The 13,551-nt window shown below is 39.0% G+C and overlaps 2 protein-coding genes and 1 long non-coding RNA gene across 4 annotated transcripts; 1 reads left to right on the top strand and 2 right to left on the bottom strand.

The window, feature by feature from the left end:
- Nucleotides 1-510: 510 nt before the first annotated feature.
- On the bottom strand, nucleotides 511-6,850 carry LOC102077122 (cholesterol 24-hydroxylase). Of its 2 annotated transcripts, none has more exons than XM_025898889.1 (15): nucleotides 6,292-6,850; nucleotides 6,148-6,225; nucleotides 5,976-6,057; nucleotides 5,729-5,802; nucleotides 4,465-4,551; nucleotides 4,193-4,331; nucleotides 3,983-4,093; nucleotides 3,736-3,898; nucleotides 3,287-3,370; nucleotides 2,433-2,505; nucleotides 2,265-2,349; nucleotides 1,975-2,085; nucleotides 1,717-1,805; nucleotides 1,523-1,589; nucleotides 511-1,435 (listed from the first exon to the last, which is right to left on the bottom strand). In XM_025898889.1, exons 1-15 carry the CDS (start codon nucleotides 6,438-6,440, stop codon nucleotides 1,295-1,297), a joined length of 1,533 nt encoding a protein of 510 aa, XP_025754674.1. In that variant the 5' UTR covers nucleotides 6,441-6,850; the 3' UTR covers nucleotides 511-1,294. The 2 variants fall into 2 exon arrangements, with proteins under 2 accessions (XP_025754674.1, XP_019209063.1); XM_019353518.2 differs by having other exon boundaries at nucleotides 3,287-3,352; nucleotides 6,292-6,846.
- On the top strand, nucleotides 1,347-3,385 carry LOC109197780 (uncharacterized). The gene is made up of 3 exons (XR_002058851.2): nucleotides 1,347-1,482; nucleotides 2,954-3,035; nucleotides 3,245-3,385. It is a non-coding gene; the product is annotated as an uncharacterized LOC109197780 (long non-coding RNA).
- A 958-nt stretch (nucleotides 6,851-7,808) lies between the features above and the next one.
- Nucleotides 7,809-13,534, bottom strand: LOC100704054 (cholesterol 24-hydroxylase). Its single transcript, XM_019353517.2, has 15 exons — nucleotides 13,254-13,534; nucleotides 13,106-13,183; nucleotides 12,939-13,020; nucleotides 12,715-12,788; nucleotides 12,280-12,366; nucleotides 11,398-11,536; nucleotides 11,201-11,311; nucleotides 10,947-11,109; nucleotides 10,632-10,697; nucleotides 9,614-9,686; nucleotides 9,446-9,530; nucleotides 9,099-9,209; nucleotides 8,913-9,001; nucleotides 8,713-8,779; nucleotides 7,809-8,631 (listed from the first exon to the last, which is right to left on the bottom strand). Exons 1-15 carry the CDS (start codon nucleotides 13,400-13,402, stop codon nucleotides 8,479-8,481), a joined length of 1,527 nt encoding a protein of 508 aa, XP_019209062.1. The 5' UTR covers nucleotides 13,403-13,534; the 3' UTR covers nucleotides 7,809-8,478.
- Nucleotides 13,535-13,551: the final 17 nt, after the last annotated feature.

The following is a 13,551-nucleotide window of genomic DNA, read 5'->3' as shown; positions in this document are numbered from 1 at the left end:
GCCGTGTGATTGGCTCAGGAGCATTAAAAGGTAGTGGGTGTGTGGGGGGAGGTCAGTGCTCTTCTGTGGGAAGTTCCAGACTTTGGTGCGAGTCTGTATATTGTTCGGTGTGTGTCTTTTGCCGTTTTGTTTGGATAATTTATTATGGATGGTGTCCGTTTTTAATGCGCGCTGGTCACACTAGTGTGAACACGAGTTTTAATGGAGGAATCGATCAAGCTCTAGATCGACTGCGCGCGGGGAAATCGATCAATATTGCAGGTTATATTGGATGTTTGTTTTAGAGCTGTGATCGTTTAATAAAACTGATGTTTTATTGGGTAATATTTTAATCGATAATCTTGTTCGTGTTTTGCAGCTGTTGTTGTGCTGCCTCTGCTTTAAAAGTCAGATTTCTGTGCAAGAGCTCAGCGCCCCCACGTGTACACAGTTGGTAATTGCATTAAAAGAGCAAATTGGGTATATAAGAAATCACTACACCGCAAACACAAATAAAATCACACTGACAAATATTAGTTTCAGTTTTATTTTCATTTACATAAAACTTGTGCTTAAATTAGTGTTACAGACACTAAAGCTTCTGTGGTTCAATGGCTATGAAAAAGCAACTATATAATAAAAAACTAAAAATATATATATCAGCAGTGTATAAAAGTAACAAATGGTGTCACCCTAGAGACCAGCGCCCCTCAGAAATGTTTCTATATACTCACTATTGTAATGGGTGGCTCTGAAGTGTAGTGGTTAACACATTTGCCTAACAAGCAAAAGATCTGGTCATTCGCACAAAGAGACACAACTCCTTTTGGTGTTGCATCAGAAAGGATTTCTTCCTCTTCTGTTTCCTGCTTCCTTTAGTGGTTTCCAGATCATTTGCCTCCACCTCATTCCATCCCTAGGATCCTCTTCTGTCACACCACCTCTACCAGTCATAGTCCCTACATTTTAACTTCCTGCTCTCACCTCCACACTCCTACCTTTCCTTCTCTCTCTCTCTGCCTCCAAACATGCCTTCCCCTTTTTCTCTTCCTTTGTCTTCAGCCACAGTTTCTACAGGCACCCTGTTGGCCAACAAGTAGTTTTATATTCATTATTGTAATAAATAAAAGACATCACATTAACTTCATATGAATATGCTATGTATTTAAATCATACCATTATTGTTTTCATTACAAGCTTTTATTTATTTATTTTTTTAAGTGGCAGTTTTAGATATGAATAAAAGCCCAATTTTACTCTATAGACTACTATGACCTCTTCTAATGTATTGGTGATTTATGGCCATTTATTCTTTTTATTCCCTGTGACTCAAAGAGCAAATTACTCCACTCTTAGGTCTGAGCATTCCAGCATCCAGGATGTCAAAGGTCTGTCCCGGGACAAGAGTGAAGTCAAACCTCTGGAGCAGTTTGGCCATCACCACTTTAGCCTCCATCTAAAAAACACACCAGCCCCCACAGAGATGAGTCAGTGTGTTTATAGGTGAGCGGGTCATCATGTTGACTTATACTGTCATCCTCACCTGAGCAAAGTTCTGTCCCAGACACGAGCGAGGACCGAGGGCAAAGGGGTAGTAGCAGTAATAAGGCCTAGTTGAACAGATAAGAGGCAGCCTCAGTTACTGTGATCCATTTCACTCATTTAGTCTGAGATAATAACTGGTGTACAAACACTAGACTAAAACATGTCAGCATGGTGAAACAGTGTGTTCCTTACTTGGGAGCATCTGGGTGAAATCTGTCTGGATCAAATCTCAGTGGATCCTTGAAGAATCTCTCCAGTCTCCCGCTCACGTAGGAGTTGAACTAGACATCAGAATAGTTTATTTATTTGTCTTGATTCCAGGTAACTGTCTTGTAAGTTTGGTTTTGTTTTGTTTAACTAATTGATGCCACTGATCTTTATGATTATATAAAACAGAAGTTTATTTTCTGCTTTGAAGCTAGAAACACATTAAAAAAATCTATGACTCACTACAGCAACAAATCCTCCAGGTATGTGGATACCATCAATGACCATGTCTTCAGCAATATCACGAGATGTGGCCGGAGTTACGGGATAAATTCTCAGAGTCTCTTTTAGCACCTGGGGGAAGATTACAACGTTTATGGTGCATCTTGTTTTATAAAAACAAGACTGAGAGACTAAGTTTACTGTTGATGCAGTCTTTCATTGTTAGTTGACTAATTTTGAATCCATGGGTGAACATGACATTACAAATCACAGTAAAACCATTACCACTATTTTCAATTAGTCACGTGTACCTGTGACAGGTAGACCAACTTGCCCAGGTCATCGTAGCTTATTTCACGTTTCATCCCAATAACATCGTCCACTTCTTTCTTCGCTCTGAGAAATGAGAAAACTCCATAAGAAACCAAAGTTCACTTGTTCTAATGGAAACTGATGTCTGCTATATTTTCACTTTTTACTTCTCCAGTATATCAGGATGTCTTCCAAGTTCCATGATGCAAAAAGCCAGCTGATTGGCTGTTGTTTCTTGGCCTGAAATAGCACAAATGTTTTAAAATTGAATCACAATACCACCTTAAAATGAACGTACAATCACTTAAATAATTGTACTCTTAATCTTTTCTTCTTTTTACACCAAAAGAGTGGATCATAAAATAATCAGTTCACATGAAACTCAATAAAATGTTACAACATATACTATATAAAAGATGCTGCTGTTTTTCAAGTTTCAAGTTAAGCATTTCCTTCATTGCTTAGCATTTTTGAAACCAGGCGTCACAATCAAAAGACAGATCTGACGGTGAACCCAAGAACACTGCACACTCATATAACAGCAGCAAGCCATTATTTAGATTCTTTGTGTATGTTAATCGGGACCATAATTTACTAAATGAAAAATTACAATTGTGGTGTGGCAAAAAGAACCCACAACCTTAAGCTTATTTTGGATTTTGCATTCATCCATCTATTTTCTCAACAGCTCATCCAACGTCAGTGCCACATCGTGCTATCACTGGAGAGAGACCAGTCAGCTTAAAGTTAGGAGCTGGGACTCAAAAGAGGTAAAAACACCAGGACTTTGTATCTGTTTGGATTTAAAACAGTCTTTGATGATGGGGGCTTCATATATGTGGACGAATATGCTGTATTGCTTTGTGGCAGTTAAGCCTTGCAGTGTGCCAGAAGGAAGCACAACCTCCAACTTATTTTGTAACATTTGACAGATCCATCCAACTACCCATATACTTTGTTAACCGCTTATCCAATTCAGTATCACAGGCTGCTGGAGACACGTGAAATAACAGAGACTCACCGGCAATGAAGAATGTCACGAAATTGTCCAGCATAAACTCCTCATCTTCTTCAGTCATGATTTCCTCTGAAACAATAAGAAAATCTACATATAAATTAATATTTGACCTCTTTTTCTTTTTTTCATTCATCACATGCCACATGTTATAATGTGTTCTGTGTTAAAGTCTCTATCGGTCATCTATTTATATTCTGCAAAGCTTCCAAAGTGTCCATTTTCAAGTGAATCACAGAGCCAGCCTTCCTGATCAGTTTATTTCGTTTGCTGGTGTCATCGGGATGATGATTCTTCAGCATCAGCATGCAGACCACAACAAAGAACACTCCACTCGCCACAACTAAAAACTGAGTGTATTTGTTTACTCTTGTGTGTACTATTCACAGCAATTTAAAATAAATGCTCAAGGCTTACTGAGTCTATTCAATTTAGGGAAATTTAGGGACTTCAACCTTGGTTGGCAGTTTTGATGATTTGTGTCAGGATGTCCTTGGGGACCTCGTCACCGTTTTCAATGGCGGCCTTTCTCTCAGCGATCCACCGAGATCCAGTTTTGCGCAGCAGGCGGCACGCTTCCCTCACCTCATTAATGTATCCTCTGTTCTTTGGATTGAACTGGAATGGCAGATTGAAGAAGTTAACATTTCATGCTGTTAACAAGACTTGCAGTACATACTCTAAAAAACACTGAAGTAATACCTCGAAAAAGTTGTCTCTAATGTAGTGAGCCATTCCTTTCAGACATGTCTCAATGGCTTTAGGGAACTGTGAAGTATTCCTCAGCAGCTCCAAGTCCACCCCAAAAGCAACCTGAGATTTATCAAGAAAAAAAGGTATACACAAATATAAGGAAATATTATTTGGATAAAGACTGCTGTAAAAGCTGTAAAACTGACTGTAATATAATACCTTAGTAATAATATCCAGGGTAACATAGTTGACAAGATGGAGCATATTAGCTTCTGTTTTACTGTCGGCAACATCTGCAAGTTTATCCATCAGTTTCTCTGCCCTCTCATTGAAGGTTCCCATTAGACCTCTCAGATACCTGGAAGTAATGATAGCTTTAGACAGAGGAGCCAGAACCTGCCAACAAACTGCCACAGAAATTCATTTGGAAAAAAAATCAGTGGTTGAATAGACAAACTCTTTTGTCTTTTTGTAACAACTGTGAAACTCACAGGCTGCTGAACGCGGGGTCCATGATCCGGCGCTGTTTGTACCACTGCTCATGATCCCGTGCTGTTACCAGCCCATTGCCTAAGAGCCTTCAAAGGAGACAGTTGAAAAAACACTTTATTTTATTCCTCTGAGTTTTAGTTCCTGTTAGTTTTAGTTCCTGTTGGCATTCAGGTTGCATCTAATCTAAATGTTCCTGTCTGGTCCTTCTGTCCTCCTATATCAAGCTGACACTTGTTGTGTCTGCCTGTTTTATTTCAGTAACTGTCTTGTGTTGCGTTTACTTCCCCTGCCTCGTTACGTCTATAGTTTCTAGCTGTGCGTCCCACCTGTTGTATCTTCTCTTGTTATCCTGTGAGTATATATTATCTCTGTCTCCCTCTGTTTGTTGCCACGTTGCCTCTCTTCCTGGATGGTTGTGTGTTACCTTGTTCTATGTTTCCCAGAAAATTCCTAGTGTTTGGATTCCTCGTTCCTGCCCAGTTATTGTTTGAGATTTTATGATTTTTTTGTGAGAATCAGCATTGAAGCTAGATTTGAGTTTATGTTCTGTCTCCTGAATCCACATCCTGCCTGCCATACAGCAAATACATGACAGAACATGATGGGCTCACCGAGCCTCCACAGTGAGGGACTTATTCCCTTAAGTCCTTCTGCCCAAACTGTTTTTTCCTGAGATGTTTTGTCAAAGCCGAGAATTATTTAAGCTCAGGCTGAACATGCTAAACCATCAAACATCAGGACTCTACTTTCAGTTTCTGCACAAGCAAAAAAATTCTCAGTATCAGCGCAGACTTTCAGAATTGGTGCATCCCCACAAAAACATGAAATAATAACTCCTCTCAAATGTTTTAAAGCCAAAGTAACGAGCCTGTTTTGAAAATGTAATGAGTGAAAAGATGAGATATTTGTGTTAAAATGTTGGAGTAAAAGTAAAATCTTAAGTAAATACCCAAAAGGCTACTTAAGTATGTGATAAAGTATTAGTACGTCATTGATTTCCATCTCTGCAGTACAGTGATGGTCTGCATTTTATATCTGTGAGTCTTAATCTTAGTCCAGGTGTTGAACAAATAACATTATTGCAAAGATCACTTCCACCTCTAAATATTAGTAAATGAATGCACAGTATCACACTGGTATCTGCTTATATCTGCCTGTTGATCGATTCCAGCCAATAACCGTAGTTAAAACGATATTAGTAACAGCACAGCCTTTTAGAATTGGTGCATCGCTACAAAAAAGCGACTGATAAGGCAGTCTTACCTTTGACCAAACAGGTTGGCGAGTCTCTTATAAACAAGTTTATCTTTGGGGTATTTGGGGGACATCAATATTTGCTAAAGCCAGAAGCAAAAACACAGAAAAAAATTTAGAGAAAGCAGATTTAATACGAATATTATCAGGAGTTATGCTTAGTGAAACCAAAAGGTCAATAGTTCACACTCTGAAGTTAAGGGCAGGATTGGTGCCGAGCACTTTCACACACTCTCATGCTGTTATCACAGTTTACCTTTGTTGCCTCAGGACAGGACACACACACTACAGCGTAATGCAGAGCATATATCTTGTAGACAGGCCCATACTCATCCGCCCTGTAAAAGACACGCTATTATATAAATGATACGTTTTATCATTATTTATTAATCACTCCTACACACAACCATCGTTTGCGTTCAACTTACCACTCCAGAAGTTTCTGGTGCATATTTCCGCCATTTTTCGTTATCCTCAAAAGCGATGCTGAGTGTCCGAGGAGAAAACTGGGCAAGAAAAACAAGTGGTCAGCGTCGAGCAGTGCCAGCAAAAGTGCCGAGAACTTTACCTACCTGTCCCTCGGTGGGCCGGGTATGTGGTCATACTTCATATGAATGTGTTTAACATACAAGCAGTATCCGAGAAACACAACGACGAGCAGAAAGAAGAGAAAAGTAAGCGTCTGAGCAGCCAAAGACAGAAGTAAGCTGGAAACTGCCATCCTAAAAAATATCCCGTAGACGTCTGCGTCAAAGATGGTTGTCCTTTCTATAACACCGCGAAAGACCCCTGGTTCAAGACCGAGGGGAGACACAAGCAAGCTGGTTTACCCCAGTGTCGTTGTTCTAAACTCGCATAAACGGGAGATCCAACCGCCGTGGCTGTGGCGACCCTTTGGGAGGAAAAACAAGGGAGCAGCACCAAATACCGACCGCACACAGGCTGAAGTTTAATAAAGCGTACTTGAAAGAAGAGAGCCCACGGAGACGCACTGAATGTCACAGCTTTCGCTGCTTATCTTGCGAACATTGTTAACAAATGCAAAAACCCTCTTTCTGTTTTAAAAAGGCTACTGCTGGGATTTACTAAACAGGCGCAGTTTCGATTTTGCGACTTAAAGGAGTAGACCCGGGTATTTTTTCAGCTTTATATTTCATATGTGTTTGCAGAAGTTGCCCTTTCAGAGCGCAATATTTTGGGAAGAGAAAGGCATCTTATTGAAGCTGAATTTCAGGCCAGTATAGGGCTTTGCACACTTGGTAAATCTGCGTCTAAGCATCATCTTTTGTAAATAAAATGCATTCCACCTTAAAAGCTGCGGGACCTGCAGGTTTATTAATAACTTAAGGTTAAGAGTTCAGAGTCCCGGTGTTGTGCCAAAAACTGATTTCCAATGTTTCTGTGTATTTTTTATGTGTAATATCTTTACGTATGTTGGTAAATAGACTTCGGTGAACAGGGTTTACAAAGGGGTTATATATAGAATTAAAAAATTATCTGTTTTCCAAGTATCTTTATAACTCTGTGTTATTGTACTTACATTATAACCAATCGGTCCTTTATCCCCACTTAAAAAAATCTCATTAACATTAAAAATGTCTTTTGTAAGAGTAAGTTGGCCAAGAGGACAGCAGAAATGGCAGCAAATATTACAATAGTTCTGTAAAAATATTTTAACTGCATAAATAAAGGTTATATAAAAGTCACCGCCAAAAACTGATTGCAGCTTCTACCTTTTTACACGAATGTTGTTTGTGGCTCAAGATGACTTTATGTCATCCATGAGGGATGCATTTGACATATGTTTCACATATTATAGCCCAACAAGTTACTTATAGCCGTTTAAATACAAGCAATCAGTTTTTCGCAAAAACAGGTGTTGTGTCAATCACAATCACTTTTTGGCCCAACACCGGACTCTTATTCTGAAACATTAGTAGGAAACGCTTGTGGAAAACAAAACCGTTAAGAAAAATGGCACATAGGATGTGTGCCTCTGAGATTTCACTCTCTAATAGCAGTTTGTTAATTCATGTTATTGCCGTATACAATGAGTCTGAGGGAGAGAAAGGGGCAATGCCTCAAAACAGACATTGTATTTCCGTTTTATTTCATTTACACAAAAATCATGCTTAAATGAGTGTTATAGGCAGTTCTGTGACTCACTGGCTATGCAATACTGTGCAAAACACTTGAGCCACTTTTCTCATTTCTCTACATTTTGCTTACAAGGAGCCAGATTTTCCTTTAATTATTTAAAGTGGCATTAATCATTCAAGCATACAATAGGGACCTAACTCAAGTGATGAATCAGTGATGTGGCTACACAGAACAGACAACTTTGAAAGTGTCTTTTATATTTAGGAAAATTGTTACTAACAGAAAGGAAATGACAAGAAAGGTGCCTAAGAGTCAGTATTCTTAGTTCCTATTTTCTAAGCAAAATAAAAGAAATTAGCTTTGCACAGTATGTGTTTGTGTATATTTATATGTGTGTGTATATGTGTGTACATACATACAGTAGCAAATGGTACTGATCCCAGCTTCCTCAAAATTTTTTTCCATAATACAGATTATTCCAGTGAAGACATAAAAATAGTTATAAGCATTTCATATGAATATATTATGTATTACGATCATACATGAGGCTATTTTCATTACAAGGTTTTCTTTAAAAAATCAGTTTTCAGACACGAGTAAAAACTCTGCCCCACCATATAGATACCTATGACCTGTTCCAATGTAATGGTACTTTAAGATCATTTATTTTTGTAATCCCTGTGACTCAAAGAGCACAACACTCCACTCTTTGGTCTGAGCGTGCCAGCATCCAGGATGTCAAAGGTCTGTTCTGGGACAAGAGTGAAGTCAAACCTCTGGAGCAGTTTGGCCATCACCACTTTAGCCTCCATCTAAAAAAACAACAGCACCCACAGAGATGAGTCAGTGTGTTTATAGGTGAGCGGGTCTTCACTTTAATTTGTCATCCTCACCTGAGCAAAGTTCTTTCCCAGGCACGAACGAGGACCGAGGGAAAAAGGGTAGTAGCAGTAATAAGGCCTTGTTGAATAGATAAGAGACAGCTTTAGTTACTTTGAGCAATTTAACTGATTTTATCTGAGATAATAATGAATGTACAAACATTAAACTAAGTGTAAATCGTGTCAGCATGGTGAAACAGTGTGTTTCTTACTTGGAAGCATCTGGGTGAAATCTGTCTGGATCAAATCTCAGTGGATCCTTGAAGAATTTGTCCAGTCTCCCGCTCACATAAGAGTTGAACTAAATATTAGAAAATATTTTATTTACTTATCTTGATGTTTACATAGAAGTGTACTTTCTGCTTTGCTAGAAACACATCAAAAAATACATGTCTCACTAGAGCATTGATTCCTCCAGGTATGTGGATACCGTCGATGACAATGTCTTCAGCAATATGACGAGATGTGCCCGGAGCTGTGGGGTACATTCTCAGAGTCTCTTTTAACACCTGGGGGAAGATGTATACAATGCATACGGCACATCTTGTGTTATAACAAACAAATGATGCCAATGGACTGGTACATATATAACACTGTTCTACTCAACAGAGCAGTGAAAATGCTTACTACCACACATCTCATTAATGCAGAAGACCAAGGATACTTTAAGATACGGACTGGAGGAGCGGGGGATCGATCGATCATATTAAAAATAGTACCACAATTTTCAAATTGCCACTTGTACCTGTGACAGGTAGACCAACTTGCCCAGGTCATCGTAGCTTATTTCATGTTTCATCCCAATAACATCGTCCACCTCTTTCTTCGCTCTGAGAAATGAGAAAACTCCATAAGAAACCAAAGTCTATTTGCTATAGTGGAAACTGTGGTGCAGTATATTTTGACTTTTTACTTCTCCAGTATATCAGGATGTCTTCCAAGTTCCATGATGCAAAAAGCCAGCTGATTGGCTGTTGTTTCTTGGCCTGAAATAGCACAAATTTGGCAATCCTGAATAAGAATACCACCTTACAATGGACCAATAACACACGGCATTAGGCAGTACAAAAGATGTATGTAGCTATTGTAACATCATCCACTGGTCTGATTGTAAAGCTGCAAGATGAGAGTTTCCACCATCTTGGTTTCAAAAAGAAAAGGATGTGATGATGAGGGGGTGAGCCCACACACCTGAGATTTGACTGACAAACCAATGAATGTGTTGTTTAATACTACAGATAGCCCTCAGCCACCTTCTCCTCAAAGACAGTATGGCTAACATACTGGTTTTTGATTCAGTGTTGACCCAGGATGAGTGCCTGAGCCTATAAACTCTGCCGGTTTTACAAAATCACATTAAAAACAGCACCACTGAAAGCCATTTATGGAAAAAGTCATTTCTCCATAGACTTCTATAGGACCAGGAGCAACCACAGATATCGCCATTTGGTGGCCTTCAGAAAGAATGCAGGTTTAATTAACTTCCACTTCCATTTTAAGGGTTCACTTTTAAGACACAAAAGCTATTTCCATTTTTGATATACAGTCTATAACAATACATCCATCATCTGGTCAGTAGTCCATGAAAATGAATGTGTGTTGTGAATACCTGCGTCGTTACACCTGACAATAGATAAAATTTTATAAAAATGAAACCATATGGCATTAAGTTAAAAATTCATGCTTATAGTCGTGACTGCATTGTGCGTCTTTTAACACAGCAAACCTTTTGGTGTTCCACAAAGATAGCGCAGTCCCAAATTATTGTGTAACATTTCATACATCAGTGCATCCATCAGTCCATTTTCTTAATTGTGTTCTTAACCTATCCCAGCTGTCACTGAGAAAAAGGCACTATCCTCCCTGAACAGATCGCTAGTCCATCACAGGGCACTACTTCTAACATCAAAGACGAAATAACAGAGACTCACCGGCAATGAAGAATGTCACAAAATTATCCAGCATAAACTCCTCATCTTCTTCAGTCATGCTGTCCTCTGAAATGATAAAAAACTACCTATAAATGATTTGACATCTACCATGTTAAGATGTGCTCTCATCATGAACAGGTACTAACACAAACCTCCAAAGAGAGTTCATATGGGAGACACTGAACTTATGCTGCCCTATCATTTTTTTTCAGTGTATTTATTTACTCGTTTTTATGCTATTCACACAGATTCAACAAGATTCTATATTATTGCTCTTATCTAGTCTAACCAAATGTGAAATTTGGGGGCTACAACCTTGGCTTGCAGTTTTGATGATTTGTGTCAGGATGTCTTTGGGGACCTCGTCACCGTTTTGCATGGCGGTCTTTCTCTCATCGATCCACTGAGCTCCAGTTGTACGGAGCAGGCGGCACGCTTCCCTCACCTCATTAATGTATCCTCTGTTCTTTGGATTGAACTGGAATGGCAAACTGACAGGTTTAGGATGGCATTCTGACAACAATGCTCTTGGCAGACATACTGCATAATAACAAACACTGAAGTAATACCTGAAAAAATCTGTCTCTAAGGTAGTAAACCATTCCTTTTAGACATGTCTCAATGGCTTTAGGGAAAGGTGAACTATTCTTCAAGAGGTCCAAGTCCACCCCAAAGGCAACCTGAAATTTATCAAGAAAAAAGTATACACAAATATGCACACGCACACTCACCCTTTGGAAGGGTAAAACTACCTGTAATATAATACCTTAGCAATAACATCCAGGGTGACACAGTTGACAAGATGGAGCATATTAGCTTCTTTTTTACTGTCGGCAACATCTGCAAGTTTATCCATCAGTTTCTCTGCCCTCTCATTGAAGGTTCCCATTAGACCTCTCAGATACCTGGAAGTAATGATAGCTTTAGACGGAGAAGCAGCACATCCAGGACATCCCAACAAACTATCACAGAAATTTATTAAAGGATAATGTTCCACAGAAAAAAGGAAAGGTTTCCTACTATCTGCTACTATCTCCCTACAGTTTCTACTAGTTCTCTGGGTGAAAATGCCTTGTTGATGATGGGACGAGAATGTCCAGACTGCTGCAAACTGAGTAACTACTCATTACAAATCCTCTTAAACTGGTTTCTTCCACCTCTTTCCATCTCTGTAATATTCTTTGTCAATATTTTTGATATTTATAATTGAGCGATTTTTGATAAATTAGTGCTATTTGTTAAATTTGTAAATTCTGTAACATGTTGTATTATTTAATTAGTGTAGTCTGTTACTGTAACTGTCTTGGAGCAACTGTAATCCACATAGTTTCCTTAGGGATTAATAAAGTATTCAGATTCTGATCCTTGCTAATGAGTTCACTGTGTTCAAATGGGCTCCACAGTCAGCTCTCTAATTCCAGCTGAGGTCCTTTAGGATGTGGCGGATTTGAATGATGGATGCACAGCCAACAAATGTGCAGCAACTGCATGATGCCATATGGACCAAAATACCAAAAATCATCCAAAACCTATTTCCAGCACTGGTTGAATGTATGCCATGAAGAAATGAGGCAGTTCTGAAGGCAAAAGTGGTTCCAGCCTGGTAAAGGCAAGGTATACCTTATAAAGCAACAAATGCATAACTCACACGCTGCTGAACGCAGGGTCCATGATCCGGCGCTGTTTGTACCACTTCTCATGATCCCGTGCTGTTACCAGGCCATTGCCTAAGAACCTTCAAACAAGGAAGTTGAGAAAACATTCTCACAATACCCAATTCCTAATTGCTGTTAAAATAAAAGCATTTTTTCAAAATTTCCTCTCATGGAATAATCATAAAAATATATAACATTTCTCATTTTTTAAAGTATATTATAGTGCACACCAGATCTGCGCTGGCTAAATCAGCAGAGGATGACTTTAAAACAGTTTGGTTATTTATTCATGAAAATACATCATTTTATCGTGAGAATTTAATTTTGTTCCACTGATAAAGGGAAAATAAATAACAGCAAAATCTAAATAAACAAGTCTGATGCTAATGTAGAGAAGCAACCCAAGTAGCCTGATAAGGCAGTCTTACCTTTGACCAAATAGGCTGAAGAGTTTTTTGTAAACAAATTTATCTTTGGGGTACTTTGGGGACATCAGGATTTCCTGAATCCACGAACATAAAGTAGAGAAAACATTGCAAGAAATTGGATTTATGCGAATATTATCGAGAGTTAGGCTTAATGTAGTTATTTTTCATTATTTGGCAATTTAACAATTGCAGGATTTCTGCCAAGCACTTTCACACTGTTTCACCTTTGTTGCCTCTGGACTGGACACGCACACTACAACGTAATGAAGACCATTTATCCTGTAGACAGGCCCATACTTCTCGGCCCTGTAAAGGACATGCTGACGTTTAAATATTATTAATCACAGCTCTTTTTTAAACCGCACAAAAACATCGTTTACGCTCAACTTACCACTCCAGAAATTTGTCGTGTACAACTCCGCCATTTTTCATTATCCTCAAAAACGACGGTGAGTGTCCCAGAAGAAAACTGAGGACAAAAACAGCTGGTCATTCTCTGGTAATGCCAGTACAGGTGTTTCGACGACGGCTTCACCTACCTGTCCCTCGGTGGGCCGGGTATGTGGTCATATTTCATATGAATGTGTCTAACATACAAGCAGTATGCAAGAAATGCAACGATAAGCAGAAAGAAGAAAAACGTAAGCGCTGGAGTTGCTAAAGTCAAAAATACGCTGAAAACTGCCATCCTGAAAAATGTCTGATAGATGTCTGGGTTAAAAATTGCTGTTCTTTCAATTAGGCAGCCCCTGAAAGAAGACGCACTTGTTTCTTCTTCGTTCTTCTCACGAACACAGAAGTGCACTACTTCCGTGTTCGTCACGAGTAGTAATAAAT

This window comes from Oreochromis niloticus, linkage group LG15, assembly GCF_001858045.2.
Source record: "Oreochromis niloticus isolate F11D_XX linkage group LG15, O_niloticus_UMD_NMBU, whole genome shotgun sequence".
Taxonomy (NCBI): Eukaryota; Metazoa; Chordata; class Actinopteri; order Cichliformes; family Cichlidae; genus Oreochromis; species Oreochromis niloticus.
This window is presented reverse-complemented; position numbering and strand designations above follow the sequence as displayed.